Genomic DNA, 14,380 nt, shown 5'->3' on the forward strand with positions numbered 1-14,380 from the left:
CTCATGTCTGTAATCCTAGCATTTTGGGAAGCTGAGGTGGGTGGATCACCTGAGGTCAGGAGTCCGAGACCAGCCTGACCAACATGGTGAAACCCTGTCTCTACTAAAAATACAAAAATTAGCTGGGCGTGATGGCACATGCCTGTAATCCTAGCTGCTTAGGAGGCTGAGGCAGGAGACTCACTTGAACCTGGGAAACAGAGGTTGCAGTGAGCTGAGATCATGACATTGCACTCCAGCCTGGGCAACAAGAGCAAAAACTCCAACTCAAAAAATAAAAAATAAAGTTTTTGGAGAGTCGAAAGTTATATGCAGATTTCAAGTTTGTGGCATATCAGTGACCCTAATCCCTGCATTGTTGAAGGGTCAACTCATTTAATGTTTGGAGATTATGAGAGGGGGAATAATAGGAAAAAAAGGACAAATGTTATATGCTTTGCTGCCTACGGAAGCAGAGTCTACTAATGGAAAAAAAATGCACCTATGGAAGAGAGTTTATTAGGAAAACATAGGTCGTACATTTTTGGTACTTACTTGGTCTGCGAGCTAATTGTCTCAAGAAACTGAAATAATTTAGAAGTAACCTGATTCTTTCACAGTTTTGCAAAATGTATTTAGTAATGAAGACTGATGAAATAATGCCTTGTGCAGTTATGATATACAGAAAGTAACTACTTTTAGCATGAATGACTTCTCGTAAATCATATGTAAGAGGTTTCACCAATCGGGCATTGCCACCAGATGGCAACAGAGACTCGGGAATGGAATTTTGCAAGGGGGTTTAAAAAGGGTCAACCGAGTATCTTCTAGATTTCAGCAGCTTTCGCTGAACCCTGTTTTTACCCTGTTCCACATGCTGGCTGGCTTATGAATCATAGTCATATTATATTATGAAATGCCATAACAATATATGAGTTACAGTCTTTTTATGAATGCCTTGTTTTTTGTTTTTTTGTTTGTTTGTTTTTTTGAGATGGAGTTTTGCTTTTGTTGCCCAGGCTGGAGTGCAAAGGCACAATCTTGGCTCACCGCAACCTCCACCTCCTAAGTTCAAGTGATTCTCCTGCCTCAGCCTCCCAAGTAGCTGGGTTTACAGGCATGCATCACCACAGTGGCTAATTTTTGTATTTTTAATAGAGACAGTGTTTCTCCATATTGGTCAGGCTGGTCTCAAACTCCCAACCTCAGGTGATCCACCTGCCTTGGCCTCCCAAAGTTCTGGGATTACAAGCATGAGCCACAATGCCCAGCTGCCTTGTTCTTGTTTTTAATTGATCAGGATTTTAATCATGAGATTAAAAACTATTTTAAATTCTCAAAGCCACAGTGAAAATTAATACAACCTATTAGAAGGAAATCTGATAAATATTTATCAAAATTAAAAATGAGAATGCCTCTCTGATCAGCAATTTTAAATCTAGGAATTGATTTTATAGAAATAAACATGCATAAAAATATATTAGTGGTCATGTATAAGCACTGTTTTTAATTGTAAAACATTGAAAACAACTCAATGGCCATCAAAAGTCTGTTTAAATAAGTTTATGGAATATTTTATTAATTAAAGAGAAAATGAAGTGGCGGTATCTGTTCTTACAAGGAAATAGCTCTAGGATTCATTAATTAAAAGGTCACGATCTATACATAGACATGGAGTATTTGAGAGTGTGATTTTGCATATGGGCAGAGAAAAGTCTTAAAGGTCGTATACTGAACTGTTAATGTTAACTCTGGGAAGAGGAGTATTAATTTACTATCATGGATAATTCTATATTGTTTGCAGGCACATTTAGAAAAATAATTTAATGCAAAAATTAGCTGGGTGTGGCGGCATGTTCTTGTAGTCCCAGCTACTTGGGAGGCTGAGGCAGGAAAATCACTTGAAACTGGGAAGTGGAGGTTGCAGTGAGCCGAGATGGAGATCGCTCCATTGCACTCCAGTCTGGGTGTCACAGCGAGACTCTGTCTCGAAACAAACAAACAAACAAACAACAACAAAAAGAAAGATTATAATTTAAAACGATTATAGACATTTTTGAAGATAAGAAAAAAATACATAACCTTGACATCCAGCAGTCAACTCTGTCACTATTGTGATGAATACGGTATCTTTTTTTTTTTTTTTTTTTTTTTTGAGACGGAGTTTCGCTCTTGTTACCCAGGCTGGAGTGCAATGGCGTGATCTCGGCTCATCGCAACCTCCGCCTCCTGGGTTCAGGCAATTCTCCTGCCCCAACCTCCTGAGTAGCTGGGATTACAGGCACGCGCCACCATGCCCAGCTAATTTTTTTTGTATTTTTAGTAGAGACGGGATTTCACCATATTGACCAGGATGGTCTTGACTTCGTGATCCACCCGCCTCGGCCTCCCAAAGTGCTGGGATTACAAGCTTGAGCCACCGCGCCCGGCCGAATACGGTATCTTTTAAATGAAATATTTCTGATAGTAATCTTGGCCCCAGGGTATAAGTACTGAATATTGCAAACATGGAGATAGTAAGCCTGGCTTCCTCTTTGAAGTCCATTTATATCGTATAATCGCCTTTGTTCAAATCCCAGCTCCACCACTTACATAAGCTGTGCGACCTTAGGCAAATAATTCAATCTGAATGTTAGTTCTCTTTTTATAAAATGAAAACAATAAAATTCCCAACTTTGCAGCGTTGTTGAAAGAATCAAATGAGTTAATATGTGAAAAGTACTCAGAACAGTGCCCAGCAGAGAGTAAGGGCTCAGGAAATGTTGGTGATAATTATTATAGCCCAAAGTAGCAAACCCTTCTCTGATAATAATGCCAGTGATGAACCTTGCTTGCTGTCAAGGTGGATTTCTTTAGTATCTCTGCAAACAGTACTTATGCAGAGAAAAGATATTTGTTGTTATTTTGCTTTTTGAAATTAATATTTTAAATTATTTAAAAATAATCTTAAATTTATCAAACCCATACACATTTTAAAATTAGTTTCTGCTAAGCATTTTTTTTTAGACAGGGTCTTGCTCTGTTGCCCAGGCTGGAATGCACTGGTGCGATCTCAGCTCACTGGAACTCTGCCTCCCAGGTTCAAGCAATTCTCACGTCTCAGCCTCTCAAGTAGCTGGGATTACAGGCATGCACCACCTCACCTGGTTAATTTTTGTATTTTTAATAGGGACATGGTTTCACCACGTTGGCCAGGCTGGTCTCAAACTACTGACCTCAGGTGATCCACCCGCCTTGGCCTCCCAAAGTGCTGGGATTACAGGCATGAGCCACTGCGCCTGGCCACAAATTCAGTTTATAAATATGATAGATCTCAGTTTCTTAGAGATATTCCATGATTATGTAAGCTGTGTAAAATTATCTTATTTTTTACCTAAAAAATATGTAATCTAAAATCAGGTGGTAAAATGCATATTTTAATCTGGAATCACAAGGTCTGTATCCTTTAATTTCCCAAATTACCTTAACCAGTGCAAGCACTTTAAATACAAAAAGACACAGTTTATTCCCAATTTAACACAAAAGGATTATTCTGTTGGCTTTATCTGCTTTGTATTTGATTCCAAACTTTCCTGAGATAATACTTTACTTCCAGGAACTGCTTTACTTTTTTTTTTTTTTTTTAAGATGGGGTCTTGCTCTGTCACCCAGGCTGGAGTGCAATGGCACCATCTCGTTTCACTGCAACCTCCGCCTTCCAGGTTCAAGTGATTCTCCTGCCTCAGTTTCCAAAGTAGCTGGTATAGGCACGTGCCATGATGCCTGGCTAATTTTGGTATTTTTTAGTAGAGATAGCGTTTCGCCATGTTGGCCAGGTTGGTCTCCTGACCTCAAGTGATCTGCCCCCCTCTGCCTCCCAAAGTGTTGGGATAACAGGTGTGAGCCACCGCTGGTGCCCAATTTACTTTTTCAAGCTGCTGCCTCAACAAGTTGGGTTTAGCAGCCCTGGAAACTCAGATTGCTTATCAGTCAGTTTTCTAGCTGAGACATGAAATCCTTGACTGCATATGTTCAGAAACTTTTCTGAGTCCCTATGCCCTTTCTCCCTTTTAAAATTGTTGCTATGGCAACAGAGACTTAGAGCCTATATCCTTCAAAAGGAGTCTTTTCAAAACCACCTTCTGGGTTCAAATTACATCATTACCCAACTGATTGTTGCTTTATCGTTTGTTTGGATTCTACTGATCTCTTTGCTTCCTGATTGAATTTGACCCTTTCTCTAATATAGAACTTGAATTGTCTGGCTGTTGGGTCCACTATCTGAAATTATTCCAATGACAGATAACTTCATGATGGAAAATGTACGTCTCCTTAGTAGTTAGCCCTCTGCCGGGCGTCTGGGTCCCCACCTCCTCTTGTCTGGTTCCTAAATCTCTGCTTATACAGAGCAATTTGGCTCTCTCTGGCCTCTTCAGTCATCATATTCACATTCACTATCTTGAGACGTGCAGTAAAGTCACATCAACGCAGCAGAAGTACTTAATGCAGCCCTGGGAGGTTGCGGTGGGTGGCTTTTAGTGCCCAGGGTGGTTGTGATTTTTACTTAGTTACAAACTAGCTTCTTTGAGTTGCTTTTTAAATAACCTTCATTTCATTCCTTCCCCTCTTTTGCCTTGTCCAGCGCAACCCAATGCACCTGCGCGCCGGGCGGAGCCAGGGCTAGGGGTGGGGCCTGGGCTCCGGAAAGTGGGCGGGGCAGCTGTCCTCCAGGGCAAATACGTCCCGGAGTGGTTTGTCCTACGTTGCGGCCCGTAGAGGTTTCGAGTCACCGCCTCTTCTCCGGGAGTGGCGGAGATTCGATCATGTGACTGTCCGGAGGCCAGAACTGGGCAGGTTGCGTGAAGCGCAAGGGTTTGACAAAAACAAACGGTGACGGCGCCGCGGCAGGGTCTATGGCCGAGGCTGTGAGGCCCCAGCGCCGGGCCAAGGCTAAGGCCAGCCGGACTAAAACAAAGGTGAGGATCTCCCCACCCTCCCGAGGCTCTGGCGGTGTGCTCTGTCGCCCCGCTCCTCTCTTCGGCCTCCCCAGCCAACTCTACCCCCGTTCCCTGAGCCATCTGCATGCTCTGCCTCCGCCTTCCAAGTATTTAATCCCACCACCCTTTTCCATTCCTTCTCTGCATCCCCCTGCCACACTGTGAGGAGCCCATTTTCCCTTCTCCCTCCCGTGACTTCACTGGCCTCTTCCTTTTCTGCTTCCTTCTTGGCTTTCCTTATCTGGGTCTGGTTTCCTGCCGTAATTTTTCTCTTTCCAACCCCATCGGTGACTCTCACTTTACTCCTTTACATCCTGGGACCATTTTCACCCCCTGCCATGCATAAAGAGGGAAGGTTCCTCTCCTCCACGCAGAGAAGGTACCTTTGGCAAAACTTTATGGATAGTCACAGATGTAAAGTAGACTAGTGATGTGCTGCCTGTTTATTTCTTATTATCTTGATTGTTTATATGGGGCACGAATGGCTAGAAATCAACCCAGAGCGGATCTCACACAGTAGGGACGTATTTCAATTTTTGGGTTTCCTGTGTTAGACTACATGTGCTATTAGAGTGATTTTAAGTTGATTTGTTTTTAAGTGCAGTCTGGATATTAATTTTGTTTATATATATTTTCTAAGATGAACAGATTAAATGCTGCTCCCAGAGGGCCAGACCCCATAATTTTGGCTTACCTGAAACAGAGTTTACATTGGGGAAACATGGAGGATGGTATTATAAGTACAGGAAACTTTTTTCCCAAGAAGTGGATGATGTTCCAAAGCAAGTGTAATTTAAACATCCTATAATCCGATTTTCTCATGGGAACAAAGTTTTAACAGGAGGCTGGTGTTCATAGGTACCATTTTTAGTAGACTGTAATTGACTTATGTGGATTCCTTTCATTATGATGCTTTTTTTTCTTTTCGACTTTTATTTTAGGTTTAGAGGGTATATGTGCAGATTTGTTACATGGGCAAATTGCATGTCTTGGTGGTTTACTGTACAGATTATTTTATCACCCAGGTAATGGGTGTAGTACCTGGCAGGTATTTTTTTTATTATTTTTTTTAATCCTTGCCTTCTTCCGATGTTCCAACTTCAAGCAGGTCCTGGTAGCTATTCCTTCTTTGTGTCCATGTGTACTTAATGTTTAGCTCCCACTTATAAGTGAGAACATGTGGTATTTCGTTTTCTGTTTCTGCATTAATATGCTTAGGATAATGGCCTCTAACTGCATCCATGTTGTTGCAGGGGACACAATTTTATTATTTTTAATGGCTGCATAGTATTCCATGGTGAATATTTACCACATTTTCTTTATGTGACTTTTTAAAAGGTGGTAGTGGAGTTAGACACATTGGTGTATCCAGGTCTTCAAGGAGTTATTCTGGTGAGAAAATAATTTTGGTACTGAATTTCAGAAATATTTTCAAGAGAAATGCTTTTGCATTGTATTGGCTTGGTGAAGAACCATCCAGGCCCAGGAACCCAGGAAGAAGAAAAAAGCCATTGGCCAGCTATAAGATCCCTGAACCTGCCTAACAATGAGGCTACAAAAAAAAAAAAAAAAAAATTCCTGAACCTAGAATGCAGTAGTGCATGACACATAAATGTTAGTTGTCTGCCTATGGAGAGCAGAATCTTAAGTTTTTTTTTTTTTTTTTTTTTGAGATGGAGTCTCACCCTGTTGCGCAGGCTGGAGTGCAGTGGCACAGTCTTGGATTACTGCAACCTCTGCATCCCAGGCTCAAGTGATTCTCCCACCTCAGTCTCTCTAGTAGCTGGGACTACAGGTGCCTGCCACCATGCCTGGCAAATTTTTTTTTTTTTTTTTTTTTTTTTTTTGAGATGGAGTCTCATCCTGTTGCGCAGGCTGGAGTGCAGTGGCACAGTCTTGGATTACTGCAACCTCTGCATCCCAGGCTCAAGTGATTCTCCCACCTCAGTCTCTCTAGTAGCTGGGACTACAGGTGCCTGCCACCATGCCTGGCAAATTTTTTTTTTTTTTTTTTTTTGGTAGAGACATGGTTTCACCATGTTGGCCAGGCTGGTCTTGAACTCCAGACCTCAAGTGTTCCTCCTGCACTTGGCCAGAATCTTAAGTCTTGATCTCTAGTTTTTTTTCCCCAAGGTAATGAAGAAACTAAAGCCTCCAGAGGTTAATATTGCACAATGTCATGCAGTTTATGAGAGAACTCAGGTTAAAGCCAGAAATCCTGACAATCCAGGAGCTTAATAGTTATTTCATATATCTATATGTCTTTGTCTTTCCACAGATAGAATGTTACAGATGCTTAAAAAAGTCTGTGGCCGGGCGCGGTGGCTCAAGCCTGTAATCCCAGCACTTTGGGAGGCCGAGGCGGGTGGATCACGAGGTCGAAAGATCGAGACCATCCTGGTCAACATGGTGAAACCCCGTCTCTACTAAAAATACAAAAAACTAGCTGGGCGTGGTGGTGCATGCCTGTAATCCCAGCTACTCAGGAGGCTGAGGCAGGAGAATTGCCTGAACCCAGGAGGCGGAGGTTGCGGTGAGCCGAGATCGCGCCATTGCACTCCAGCCTGGGTAACAAGAGCGAAACTCCGTCTCAAAAAAAAAAAAAAAAAAAAAAAAAAAAAAAAAAAAAAAGTCTGTTAAGGGGATTCTCTCTTAAGTTATTTTGTTTCAAACAGAATTTCTAAATTAAAAAAATAAAAAATCTTAAGCTTTTAGATCCATCATGAAAAACCAATTGATTATATTTTTTATCTTAGCCAACTTTTCTGTACAAACATACATTAATTTTTTTTTGAGTTTATGAAGAGGCCTTTATTTCAGAGGCATTTGGTCAAATCAGAAATTTTTGACATCTACTTTTTCTTAACCACTAAATCTAATCATTCCCAAAGTCTTGCCCGTTGCATTTTCTAAATATTCTTTTGAGTCTGTGCATTTCTTTTCCATCCTAACTACTACGACCTTCCTCCAAGGGGGACATTTCTTCTGAACTGGCCTCTTTACATTCAGTCTTGCTGCCCATTCTCTAAACTGAGCTGGATATATATTTTTCAAAACAAAACTGATCATGTTACTCTCCTCAAAACCTTTCAAAGATTTCTCATCTCGCAGAGGCTAGAGTCCAAAGCTAAGGGCTTTGTATGATCTTGCCTCTATCTTCTTCCTCAGCTTCAGTTCTACGACCTCTTCTACCACTCTCTCTCTCTCTGTCTCTCTCTTTTTGAGACAGTGTCTCACTCTGTTGCCCAGGCTGGAGTGCAGTGGTATGATCTCAGCTCACTGCAATTTCCGCCTCCTGGTTCAACCAGTTCTCCTGCCTCAGCCTCCCGAGCAGCTGGGATTACAGACGCCCACCACCACTTGGGGCTAATTTTTGTATTTTTAGTAGAGACTGAGTTTTACCATGTTAGCCAAGCTCTTCTCAAACTACTGGCCTCAGGTGATCCGTCTGCCTCAGCCTCCCAAATTTCTCTTTTGATTCTTTTTCTGTTTTGTTTTTGAGAATGGAGTTTTGCCCTTGTTGCCTAGGCTAGAGTGCAGTGGCATAATCCCAACTCACTGAAAACTCTGCCGCCCAGGTTCAAATGATTCTCTTGCCTCAGCCTCCTGGGTAGCTGGGATTATAGGCACCTGCCACCTCGCCCGGCTAATTTTTTTATAGTTTTCAGTAGAGACAGGGTTTCACCATCTTGGCCAGGGTGATCTTGAACTCCTGACCTCGTGATCTACCTGCCTCAGCCTCTCAAAGTGCTGGGATTACAAGCGTGAGCCACCACGCCTGGCTCTCTTTTGATTCTTAACCTTTATGTCCTTTCCTGCTTCAGGGCCTTTCCCTGTGTTGTTTCCTCTGACACCCCTTTCTGTCCCTCTTTACCGAGCCAACTACTCATTTATGAGGTGTCAGCTAAACAGTACCTTGTCAGAGAAGCTTTTTCTCATCAGCCTCATGTCACTACCCCCTCCTGTAGCACTCTGCTCCCCTTTCTGCCACTCATTTCATTTGAAGTTACTCTGTCAACATTTTTCTTCTTCCTTAGATTTTGAACTCACTGACGGAGGGACCTGTCTTGTTCTCAGTACCCTTCACAGCCTTTTTATCACTTGATAATGTTCGTCGAATGATGAAATAAATGCCAGTAATGAGGGCTATTTCCAAGCTTTGTCACTCAGAAGAATTTACTCTAGTAAATTTCCTCTGACTAGTATGAGAAAACTGATGGAAAAAGTCCATGACATTAGCAAGGTCCCCATCCTTGTCAATCTAGAAAGTTAATTCTTTTGGAATAAAACCATCTAGATAGAAAGTTAATTCTTTTAGAGTAAATTGATGCACTTCTTAGTGCTGTTATGGTTCGGTTATGTTTATAAAGTCCTACATTAACAAAACCTTTACCATCTGTAGTATAATTTGGCAACTATGTAGGGAACCACAAACTGATTCAACGGCTCAGTTGAGGAAGTGGATAGTGTCATGTGCTGTTGGCTTTAGACAGTTTGAGTGGCTTCTGGATTTAACCCAGCAGCTGACCCACATTCCTCAATGTTAATCATCTGGTAGCTAACCTCAGCTGCTAGGTTATGGTTGGGCATCTGGTGCTTATTGCCTGATGCCTAAGAGATAGTCCTAATGTTTTCATTCTTTGGTATCATTCTCTGCTATAAAATCCCCCAACTCTGAGGACCCTGACTTCATTGATCTTGATACATTATGCATTAAGTACAGTAGATTCTTAGGTTTGGACTTACTTTGCAGAAGAAGTGGATTTTATAGTGTTTTTTAAAAGTTAATATTAAATTCTGAATTCCAGCAACTTATTAATAGTGAGAGTATCTGGTATTGCTAAGGACAGGCAGATGTGTCCCAGAAGGTCACAGGAAAACCTTTTTAATCCCCATCCCCCCTTGTATCATGCCTAGATGAATTTCTCCCTCTAGTCCCTTTCCACCAGGAGTGATTTGGTGTGAAGTTGGGGGACGCTGAATAGTATTATTTAGCTTCTTTTATGCCTCCTAAGAGCAAATTCATTTATTAAACAAACACTCATTGGTCACAAATTGTGTTCTAAAAACTATTCTAGGTACTTGGGATGTAAAAGGGAAAGAACCCAAAGAACCTGGCCTTAGTGGAACTTAACGTTCTAGAGGGAGAAGACAAAAAAGCAAGCTAAACAAACAGAAACCCATGAAGAATAAAATATATCATTCCTTGTAAGTGCTATGGAACAAAGAAAAAGGACAGGTTAAAGATTGGGGAAGGCAGGGCACGGTGGCTCACGCCTGTAATCCCAGCACTTTGGGAGTCCGAGGCAGACAGATCACCTGAGGTCTGGAGTTCGAGGCCAGCCTGACCAACGTGCAGAAACCCCGTCTCTACTAAAAATACAAAAATTAGCCTGGTGTGGTGGCGCATGCCTGTAATCCCAGCTATGTGGGTGGCTGAGGCAGGAGAATCACTTGAACCCAGGAGGCCGAGATCGAGATTGTGGTGAGCTGAGATTGCACCATTGCACTCCAGCCTGGGCAACAAGAATGAAACTCCATCTCAATTAAAAAAAAAAAAAAAAAAAGGAGGGGTTTGCGAGTACTGTTGCGAGGTTAGGATGGGTGGTCTGGATAGTTCTTATTGAAGGTGACATTTAAGTAAAGACATGAAACGGAAGAGGGAGTTCGCTATTTGGTTATTGAGGGAAAAGTGTTTGAGGCAGAGGGACTAGCCAGGAAAAGGCCATCAGGCAGTGGCATGCTAGACCTGTTCTAGGAACTGCAAGAGGGGCAGTGTGGTTAGGATGGAGTGAGTGAGGGAGAATAGTAGGGGATAAAGTGAGAAACATAGAGCCAGATCATGTCGGGCTTTGCATAAGCTTTTACCCAAGTGACATATGGAATCAACACAGGGTTTTGAGCAGAGGAGTGACATGACTCCACTTGTGCTTTAAAGGATCACTGTGCCTGTTTTTTGGAGAATAGACTGTAAGGGGGCAAGGGTAGAAGCAGAGACCATCAGAGGCTATTGCAATCATCCAGGCAAGTGGTGATGGTGGCTTGAGCCAGGGTTGTCAGAAAAAAGGTGGTGAGGAGTGTTTGGAGTCTGAGAGCCAAGAGGGTTTGCTGAGGTTTGGATGTGAGATTTGAGAGAAAAAGTCAAGGAAGACCCTAAGAACGGGAAAGCTGTAGGTGGAATGGGTTTCAGGGGGAAAATCAGGAGTTTGGTTTTAGATATGTTAATTTTGAAATAAACGTTTAAAGATGTAGAGTAGGCCTGGACATGTGAATCCAAGCCTGCTCCACATTTCTGTATGTCTATTTCAAGTGATGAATAAAAACTTCCCATTTATTTTCCAAAATTGAGAAAACTTTTATTTTTAAATGATTACTTTCTGATTCCTCATTGCCCAAAGTGTGTATGAGGGTACACATGCACACACACACACACACACACACACACACACACACACTCTGTACAACCCAGAAATGAAATGCCCAGAATTCTGGCTCCTGGAAATAACTAATAGTTTGTTGTATTTTTCTTTAGGTTTCCCCCCATATACCCACACTCTAGGGCATATTTACTATAATATATAGTTAAGTATGTTTTTCTGTGTTTATCAACTCTTTCTGTATAATTTACTGGCTATTATTTCTTCATTTGAGTGATTTAAAAATTGGTATTTTACCTGTATGGAACTTACATGGAGATCAAAAATAAAGAAGTAGATTCTTCTTAATCTGCCTGGCCATTTTTATCGTAAGAAATTTCTTTTTTTTTTTTGCATAGTTACACTATATATTTATTTAACTATGTTCATTTATATATCTGTATATATATTTAACTATCAAACAATCTGTCAGTTTTTGTAGAACAAAATATACTCTAACATAATAGCATTTATGTCTGGATAGTGTTATTTTAAGTAATTTGGTTTTTAATTGTTATAGACTGTTATAAGGCTTCTTTACAAGAAAAAATGTAGTAAAAGTTTCAAAATATATCATGTCACTTTCTGTATTCCATATTTTCCATAGTATGGTATTCATAACAAAAATGTTTAGTTGTATCATAACTTCCATTGAGTATGTGAAGGCAATAATGTTAGTTATTATCTTTTTATTTACTATAATAAAAATGCATTTCTTCTGTTTCTGGATTTTTTAGAAAATAATTTTCATAGATGCAATTATCAGCTAAAAGCTTGCAAATATTTTGTGGCTCTCAATACACATTGCCAAACTGCTTTCCAAAATCTTGTGACCATTGATAATGACATCAATGAAAAATGCAGGATAATAATTTTATGACCTCCTTGTTTCCATTTGGAATATAACTTAAGTGTTTTTGATAACATAATGTAAAAATGGCAATTGATTTTTGTTTCACTTTGCTTGTCCTTGATTACCTGAGCAAGGTTTTATATCTTCTACATTTATTCACAAACTTACTGTATTACCTTGCATATTCTATTTTGTGAAGTTTCTGTTCAACACATACTCATATTACACATACTTAAGTATAGCATATCATTAAGCACTTCATTTACTTAATAATCAGTTCTGTTTACCAGTAGAGTGTCACGTGTCATACTCATTTGCAATAAGCATGATAAGCATGACAAAATTTTTACATATTTTTGAACGAGTTTATTTTTCTTAATATGACTGTCTTCCCTTTTCTCCTGAACAAGTCTTTTGTCAGTGTGATGGTACCAGGCTGTAGTCCCAACTACTAGGAAGGCTAGGAAAGGAGGACCGTTTGAGCAAAGGAGTTCAAGGCTGCAGCATGCTATGATTGTGCCTGCAAATAGCCAGTGCACTCTAGCTTAGACAACATAGTGAGACTCTATCTCTAATTTTTTTTTTAAGATGGAGTCTATCTCTGTTGCCAGACTGTAGAGCAGTGGTGCGATCTCGGCTCACTGCAGCCTCGGCCTCCTGGGTTCAAATGATTCTCCTGCCTGAGCCTCCCAAGTAGCTGGGAATGCAGACACGCACCACCACACCCAGCTAATTTTTTGTATTTTTAGTAGAGATGAGGTTTCACCACATTGGCCAGGATTGTCTCAAACTCCTGACCTCGTGATCTGTCTGCCTCAGCCTACCAAAGTGCTGGGATTACAGGCGTGAGCCATCACACCCGGTCCTGTCTCTGATTTTCTTTGAAAAAGGAAATACCTTTTGCTTAAATTATGTTACTTGATACACATGGAATTGATACACTTAGAATCATCTGAATTTTATTTTGTGACTTACAATTATTATATATACATTATGTTCTCCTTCTGTGTCTTTATTTATTTTTATAAAAACAGAGATGGGATCTCCCTGTGTTGCCCAGACTGGTCTCAAACTCCTGGGCTCAACAGATCTTCTCGCTTTGGCCTCCCAAAGTGCTGGGATTACAGGTGTGAGCCACTGAACCTGACCTTTATTTCTTTTTAACTGAAGTAGGCAGAGTAATTGGAAGCTGGCTTTCTTTTTTATTTTATTTTATATTTATTTATTTTGAGACAGAGTTTTGCTCTTGTTTCCCACGCTGGGGTACAGTGGCACAATCTCAGCTCACTGCAACCTCTGCCTCCTAGGTTCAAGTGATTCTCCTGCCTCAGCCTCCCAAGTAGCTGGGATTACAGGCACCTGCCACCACACCCAGCTTATTTTTTGTTTTTAGTAGAGATGGGGTTTCACCGTGTTAGTCACGCTGGTCTCGAACTCTTCACCTTAGGTGATCCACCCACCTTGTCCTTCCAAAGTGCTGGATTTACAGGTGTGAGCCACCACGCCCAGCCCATTTTATTTATTTTTTGAGACGGAGTCTCATTCTGTTGCTCAGGCTGGAATGCAGTGGCCAGATCTTGGCTCACTGTAACCTCTGCCTCTCAGGTTCAAGCAATTCTCCTGCCTCAGCCTCCTTAGTATCTGGGATTACAGGTGCCAGCCACCATGCCTGGCTAATTTTGTAACTGCCCAAGAGGTTCATCTTGTCTTCTGCCTAGACAGAGCTGATTCATCAAGACAGGGGAATTGCAACAGAGAAAGTAATTCATGCAGAGCCAGCTGTGCAGGAGACCGGAGTTTTATTATTACACAAATCAGTCTCTCCAGCATTCAGGGAGCAGAGTTTTTAAGGATAACTTGGTGGGTGGGGGGAAGCCAGTGAGCCAGAGTGCTGATTGGTTAGAGATGAAATCATAGGGAGTTGGAGCTGTCTCCTTGTGCTGAGTCAGTTCCTGGGTGGGGGCCACAAGATCAGATGAGCCAGTTTATTGATCAGCTGGTGCCAGCTGATCCATCAAGTGCAGGGTCTGCAAAATATCTCAAGCACTGATCTTAGGAGCAGTTTGGGGAGGGTCAGAATCTTCTAGCCCCCAGTTGCTTGACTCCTAAACCGTAATTTCTAATCTTACGGTTAATGTTAGTCTTACAAAGGCAAT

At 41.3% G+C, this 14,380-nt stretch overlaps 2 protein-coding genes across 3 annotated transcripts in view; both read left to right on the top strand.

Annotated features, from left to right (window-relative positions):
• The window catches only part of PSTPIP2 (proline-serine-threonine phosphatase interacting protein 2), a 119,492-nt gene that overhangs the window by 101,205 nt on the left and 3,907 nt on the right, over positions 1–14,380 (top strand). The gene's annotated exons all lie outside the window — the stretch shown is intronic.
• EPG5 (ectopic P-granules 5 autophagy tethering factor) overlaps positions 4,753–14,380 on the top strand; it is a 122,111-nt gene continuing 112,483 nt past the window's right edge. For both annotated transcript variants that reach the window (XM_003924695.4, XM_074383525.1), the window contains exon 1: positions 4,753–4,934. In XM_003924695.4, coding sequence (XP_003924744.2) covers positions 4,872–4,934 — 63 coding nt within the window. In that variant the 5' untranslated portion in view covers positions 4,753–4,871. The remainder of the gene's footprint in view (positions 4,935–14,380) is intronic.

This window comes from Saimiri boliviensis, chromosome 13 (assembly GCF_048565385.1).
Source record: "Saimiri boliviensis isolate mSaiBol1 chromosome 13, mSaiBol1.pri, whole genome shotgun sequence".
NCBI classification, from domain to species: Eukaryota; Metazoa; Chordata; class Mammalia; order Primates; family Cebidae; genus Saimiri; species Saimiri boliviensis.